This window comes from Cebus imitator, unplaced genomic scaffold (genome assembly GCF_001604975.1).
Source record: "Cebus imitator isolate Cc_AM_T3 unplaced genomic scaffold, Cebus_imitator-1.0 Scaffold285, whole genome shotgun sequence".
In the NCBI taxonomy this organism is placed as follows: domain Eukaryota; kingdom Metazoa; phylum Chordata; class Mammalia; order Primates; family Cebidae; genus Cebus; species Cebus imitator.
The window spans coordinates 493379-499691 of record NW_016107600.1 but is presented as its reverse complement, the minus strand read 5'-3'; the positions used below and the strand labels follow the sequence as shown (position 1 = coordinate 499691).

General features: G+C 53.3%; 1 protein-coding gene across 1 annotated transcript; it reads left to right on the top strand.

Moving 5' to 3' along the window:
* Nucleotides 1-8: 8 nt before the first annotated feature.
* On the top strand, nt 9-3398 carry KRT8 (keratin 8). Its single transcript, XM_017501749.2, has 6 exons — nt 9-44; nt 699-759; nt 1237-1623; nt 2033-2253; nt 2409-2467; nt 2972-3398. The coding sequence occupies exons 1-6, from the start codon at nt 13-15 to the stop codon at nt 3157-3159; spliced, it is 948 nt and encodes a 315-aa protein (XP_017357238.2). The 5' UTR covers nt 9-12; the 3' UTR covers nt 3160-3398.
* Nucleotides 3399-6313: the final 2915 nt, after the last annotated feature.

Here is a 6313-nt window from a genome sequence, read left to right as displayed (position 1 = left end):
GAGCTTGGCAACATGCAGGGGCTGGTGGAGGACTTCAAGAACAAGTGAGCACCTCCCACCCTCCACCTAACTGGAGAGAGAAGTCACCCTGCTCTCCTCCACTCCTTGGGACCAGAGGCCTAAGTCCCTATGGCCCTCTGTTGTGGGCAGTGCAGTCCTATCTAGTTAGGGTGACCACATGATGAGGTTTGGTCGGGACAGTCTGTTTATGCCCAGGCTCCTAGCATAATTGTTGATAGTCCACCCCCCTTCAATCTAAACTGTCTGGATTTGGAGAACAAATTATGTGTCAGTGTTTATGTTGTAAACCGAAGATGGGAGCTGTAGGTAGCCAACAGGCTTCACTTTTGTACTTAACATTCTGGCCCCTCTTTAGTCTTGACCCTTGACCTCTAGCAAACTCCAGAAAGTTCTGTTTGAGGTCTCATGTCAGGCCCTGCCATTAACGCTCGAGGTGCCCAATCTGATGTGTATTCATGGATTTGGAGAGAGATTTCCTGCTCCCAGCCCTCCCACTGGCTGAGGGTGGGGCAGGGGTGGGAGAGGGCAGCTGGGGAAGGCAGAAGGACCAGGCTTCTCATATCCCGCATCTTTGGGAACTGAATTTTCCTGCTCTTCACAATGTCCCTGTCTCCCAAAAGACCAAGGGCAACCTCCCTTTTGCCTTCATCTTCTGATTCTAAGTCTTTTCCTCATAGGTATGAGGAAGAGATCAATAAGCGTACAGAGATGGAGAATGAATTTGTCCTCATCAAGAAGGTGAGTGAGTCTCCCTACCCTCATCTGGACACTGGAGGCTGGGGCTTAGAGACTCAGACTAAGAGGCTTTCAGAGTTCTGTCCCTAAATATTCCTAAGTAGTGGGACAAAGTCATTTATTTCAACATTTGGGTACATAGAAAGGTAGACAAGAATAGAGTGGTAGTTAGGTGCATTTGGACAGAACTCTTGACATCGATGTTGGGACATGGTTTATAAAACAGCAGTAGAACTGAAGATCTGGCCCTAGAAGTCTCCCTAGAGGAGGAGGTGGAAGAGGGCATGTTGCAGGGAGCAGAGGTGAAGCTGTATGGGCTGGGAATGCACTTGTAACGGGCAGAGGCTGGGCTGGAAGATCAGGCCACAAAGTGGGCAATTAGGAGGTCCTGTGACCAGGCCATCGGGTGGACATTGGGAGCCCCTTGGTTGGGGTTGGGTGTGGACACCCAGCTCAGGCCCCTCCCTCTTTATCCCCCAGGATGTGGATGAAGCTTACATGAACAAGGTAGAGCTGGAGTCTCGCCTGGAAGGACTGACTGATGAGATCAACTTCCTCAGGCAGCTGTATGAAGAGGAGATCCGGGAGCTGCAGTCCCAGATCTCCGACACCTCTGTGGTGCTGTCCATGGACAACAGCCGCTCCTTGGACATGGACAGCATCATCGCTGAGGTCAAGGCGCAGTACGAGGAGATTGCCAACCGCAGCCGGGCTGAGGCGGAGAGCGTATACCAGATCAAGTATGAGGAGCTGCAGAAGCTGGCTGGGAAGCACGGGGATGACCTGCGGCGTACAAAAACTGAGATCTCCGAGATGAACCGGAACATCAGCCGGCTCCAGGCTGAGATTGAGGGCCTCAAAGGCCAGGTATGGGCTGGGCTGGGCTAGGGGTGGCAGGGGATCCTCGGGCACATCCTGGTGAGAGGAGATAGTACAGGAACAGTGAGGGCTCTGGGAGTCCGGGAAGGAATCCTAGACCAGGGTTTAGGACTTAGAGGAGCAGCCACAGTTCAGCTTCTCAGTCTGCTTCTGGGAAACAGGAATGCAGGGAATGTCTCTTGGGGCCAGGAGAGAAGTGAAAACGGGGATGAGGGAGGTATGTGGGGGCTTGGGATGCATGCTCCCAAGGCTGCTATGTAATCAGTCACATATATCAGAGTAAGGTTGAGCTCTGCTGCTTTAAGGAAACTCTAGAACCCAGGGATCTAGTCCAGTTAGGGTGGGGGGAGCTTACAGTGTCACAGGTGACCTGCTTACCTGTCCCCTACCCTCACAGAGGGCTTCCCTGGAGGCCGCCATTATAGATGCTGAGCATCGCGGGGAGCAGGCACTCAAGGATGCTCGTGCCAAGCAGCAGCAGCTGGAGGAAGCCCTGCAGAAGGCCAAGCAGGACATGGCACGGCAGCTGCGTGACTACCAGGAGCTGATGAATGTCAAACTGGCCCTGGACATCGAGATCGCCACCTACCGCAAGCTACTGGAGGGCGAGGAGAGCCGGTGGGCATGGGAACCTCTGACGGGACCCTCTTCCCCATCCCTGGGACCTGTGGTGGGGAGGGTGGGAGCCTTCTGTAGCCCCTTGGGACTTGGGTCCTGTTCTGGGCCAAGAAGGGCTAGGGGTTGGTCCTGACACCCCATGTGTCTGGGTACAGGCTGGAGTCTGGGATGCAGAACATGAGTATCCACACGAAGACCACCAGTGGCTATGCAGGTGGGTGTTCAGGGCCCTGGGATGCCTCAGCTCCGGGCAGGAGGCTGTGCTCAGTCGCTCACAGTGACCTCAGCCTGAGCATTCCTGTTCTTGAGAGAATCCCAGGGTGGTGGGGGATATACTTGGGACCCGAGTAATAGAGTTACTATTAGAAAGCACCCAAATAAACTACAGCTGTGTGCCAGGCACTGTGCTAAGTATACTACATGCTTTATGTAAGTTACTTTTTACATGACTCCTATAAATGTCCTCAGCTGAGGAAGCTGAGGCCCAGTTAAATGACGTGTCTAGTGTCACACAGCTATGTATATGACAGCTCTTTCCCACCCTGCTCCTGGTTTTCCCTGACAGTTCTGGAGTAGTGGACCATGCAATCACTGGTCAGGCAGAGCTGGGCTAACCTCCCATCCCTGGGGCTGTGTTGGGAGTGAGCAGGGGGAAGGGGCATGGAGCCTGCTCGGGGTGGCCTCCTGTACTGATGTGGCTACCTCTGCCCCTCACCAGGTGGTCTGAGCTCTGCCTATGGGGGCCTCACAAGCCCCGGCCTCAGCTATGGCCTGGGCTCCAGCTTTGGCTCTGGCGCGGGCTCCACCTTCAGCCGCACCAGCTCCACCAAGGCCGTGGTTGTGAAGAAGATTGAGACCCGCGATGGGAGGCTGGTGTCTGAGTCCTCTGACGTCCTGCCCAAGTGAACAGCTGCAACAGCCCCTCCCAGCCTGCCCCTCCTGAGGCTGCCCCAGAGCCTGGGAGGGAGGTTGCTGTACAGGGGAGCACAGGGAATGGGAGACCCATCCGACGCTCAGCCCTAGCCCTCAGCCCACCCGCGGGGAGTTTACTGCCTGGGGACCCCCCCTTGCCCATGCCTCCAGCTGCAAAACAATTCAATTGGCTTTTTTTTTTTTTTGGTCCAAAATAAAATCTCAGCTAGCTCAGACAACTGTCCTTGCTGTGTGTGCATCCAGTGTCCACCGGGGTGGGAGGGAGGTGGTCAGGAGGCCTCTCCCTGGGAGTCAGAAGCTGGGAGGGGTCCAGGAAGCAGGGGTGCACAGTGGGAAAGTCTGACCTCAGCTGTTCCCAAAGAGGCTCCTTTGTCGAAACCTGGTTGACACCTTGGTTGTCGCCATAGGTCTGTACCCCTGTATAATAGTCACGGACCTGCACAGTGCTTTCTGGTTTACAACGTGCTTTCAAATACCAAGGTTCATTTGATCTATGCATTAAGGCTCAAGAGGCCGGCAGAGCAAGTTTTTGAGGGTATTATCAGCAGAGAGCTCAGTGTGCTTCCCCTACACCTTGGCATCAGGACTATTTGCATATTAGGAAAGCCAGGTTCGGCGAAGCCAAGTAATTGGCTCACCTAGAAAGTGGCAGATCTGGCACTGGAACCCAGAGCTTTCCAGCTCCCAGGCTTGTATTCCTCCTTGGCCAGGCACATGGCTTTTCCTTATGGCCAGACATGTCTTTTTATCACCTTCAATCTTTGCAGTCAGGGACTGAGGCGCCCTGGCTTTTCCACCCCCTCAGAGGTCCAGAGTCTATTCTCAGCAATTGGGTGTGTCATGCCCACAATTTCTAGAAGCCAAGATTGTATGGGACTTGGCTTTGTTATGTGGGCTCTTCCCCGCCCCACTCAGTCACAGCCACCACCCCCTTCCTATCCTTTTTACATGCCATGTGTATGATAGAAAGGGTGTGTGTGCATTCTGTGTTTGCACACGGAGGGTGTACTGTGTGTGCATGGGTGTGCACAGTGTGTGAAGGGGCTTGCCCGACTGTTGAGACAACCTCCACGGTTCAGGGCGGGAAGTGTTAGGACACAAGTGGGTGCAGCAGTGCATCACCACAGTCTGGCTCCACTGCCACCAGCACAGAGTTCTAGGCAGCCACCTTGTCCATTTGGCATTGGGCTGAGTGCACAAGCCCTTAGTGGGACTGAGATGGGGCATTTCCAGACTTTCTGAAACACTGACGGAGATTAGACGGAGACAGGCAGAGGGTACCGTGGGTAGGGACAGGCTGGTGCAGGAAGCTCCTGTTGGGTTCTGCTGTGGGCTCTCTCTCCAGGGCTGCTGTCCCTGGGCCCTCAGCTTCTCAGCCCCTGGGCTCCCCTCTGAGGGCCCCATCTCTGCATTCCCTTGCTACCCACCTCAATGGAGCTGGAACCCATACGGAGTCCAGGAACCCCCTACCGACAACCCCTCCCACCCAGTCCCGGGGCCAGGCTGAGGAATCTGCACACTGTCATCTTAGAGGACCTCACTTTTTGGTAGTAACAGCAGCAGTGCCCTTACCCAGAGTACTGTCTCTATTTTGGCAGTGGCCCACAGTAAGAAATTCATTTTATCATGATTTGCAAACACACACACACACACAACTGAAACAAAAATTTCATGAAATGATACCAACCTTCTGCCTTCTGCTCACATTAACCCGGCCCTCAGCAGGGACTAGGAATCAGGTGGCTGTTAGGGCAGTCACAGCCCCGGTGAGAAGGATCTCTTACCATGGTGCCCTAAGTAAATATTTTCAATTGTGCCCCACCCAATCCTCCCTGAAGTCAGTCACCTGTGTTATCAGGCCCTGTTCCTAGAAGCGGGCATGCCGGGGGCAGCCAGGGGCCCCACCAGATAGTCTCCACGCCCTGGATGTTTGCTCAGGGAAAGGCAGGATGGCTCCGGGGGGAGAATTCTCTTTTCCTCCCTCCCTGCTTGCTTCTTCCAAGTTCTGGTGCATCTACCATGGGATCAAGGTCACCCAGCATTAAGGTGACATACCTCCCATTTATCTTTCAGAAACTGCACAGACAGAAGAGCTGGAAATCCAACTGTCACTTAGATGAGGAAACTCAGGAAGGATGGGAGCTGACATTCCTTTTTTTTTTTTTTTGAGATGGAGTTTCGCTCTTGTTGCCCAGGCTTGAGTGCAATGGCTCGATCTCGGCTCACTGCAACCTCCGCCTCCCCAGTTCAAGCGATTCTCCTGCCTCAGCCTCCCGTGTAGCTGGGATTACAGGCATGTGTCACCACACCTGGCTAATTTTTGTGTTTTTTAGTTGAGACAGGGTTTCTCCATGTTGGTCAGTCTGGTCTTGAACTCCTGACCTCAGGTGATCTGCCTGCCTTGGCCTCCCAAAGTGCTGGGATTACAGGCGTGAGCCACTGTGCCCAGCCTATTTCTTAAATATCCACTCCACCTGCTTGTGCTTCATCTCATTTCAGTTCTCCAATGATCCTGTAAGGCAGGGCTTGAAACCCCATTCATGGAAGTAGAACTGGTCTAAGCTTATGTAAGTGATGTCCTGACTCTTGACAATATTAAATGTATTTATTCATTTATTTTTGAGACAGTGTCTCGCTCTGTCTCCCAGCCTGGAGTGTAGTGGCACGATCTCAGCTCACTGCAACCTCTGCCTCCCAGGTTCAAGCTATTCCCCTGCCTCAGCCTCCTGAGTAGCTGGGACTACAGGTACTTGCCACCATGCCCAGCTGATTTTGTGTTTTAGTAGAGACAGGGTTTCACCATGTTGGCCAGGATGGTCTGGACCTCCTGACCTTGTGTGATCCACCTGCCTCGGCTTCCCAAAATGTTGGGATTACAGGCTTTAGCCACTGCACCCAGTGCTTTTTTTTTTTTTTTTTTTTTGAGACAGAATCTCACTCTGTCACTCAGGATGGAGTGCAGTGACACAATCTCTGGTCACTGCAATCTTTGCCTCCTGGGTTGAAAGGATTAAAGGTGCGTGCCATCACACCTAGCTAATTTTTTGTGTGTTTTTAGTAGACATGGAGTTTCACTATGTGGGCCAGCCTGGTCTCAAACTCCTGACCTCATGATCCACCCACCTCG

What these genes read in the sequence shown, in the direction of transcription:
- KRT8 (XM_017501749.2), top strand. Translation starts at nt 13, where the DNA reads ATGCAGGGGCTGGTGGAGGACTTCAAGAACAA. An exon ending in GTGGAGGACTTCAAGAACAA is followed by an intron (nt 45 to 698) that starts GTGAGCACCTCC and finishes TTTTCCTCATAG; the next exon opens with GTATGAGGAAGAGATCAATA. An exon ending in CTGGAGGGCGAGGAGAGCCG is followed by an intron (nt 2,254 to 2,408) that starts GTGGGCATGGGA and finishes GTCTGGGTACAG; the next exon opens with GCTGGAGTCTGGGATGCAGA.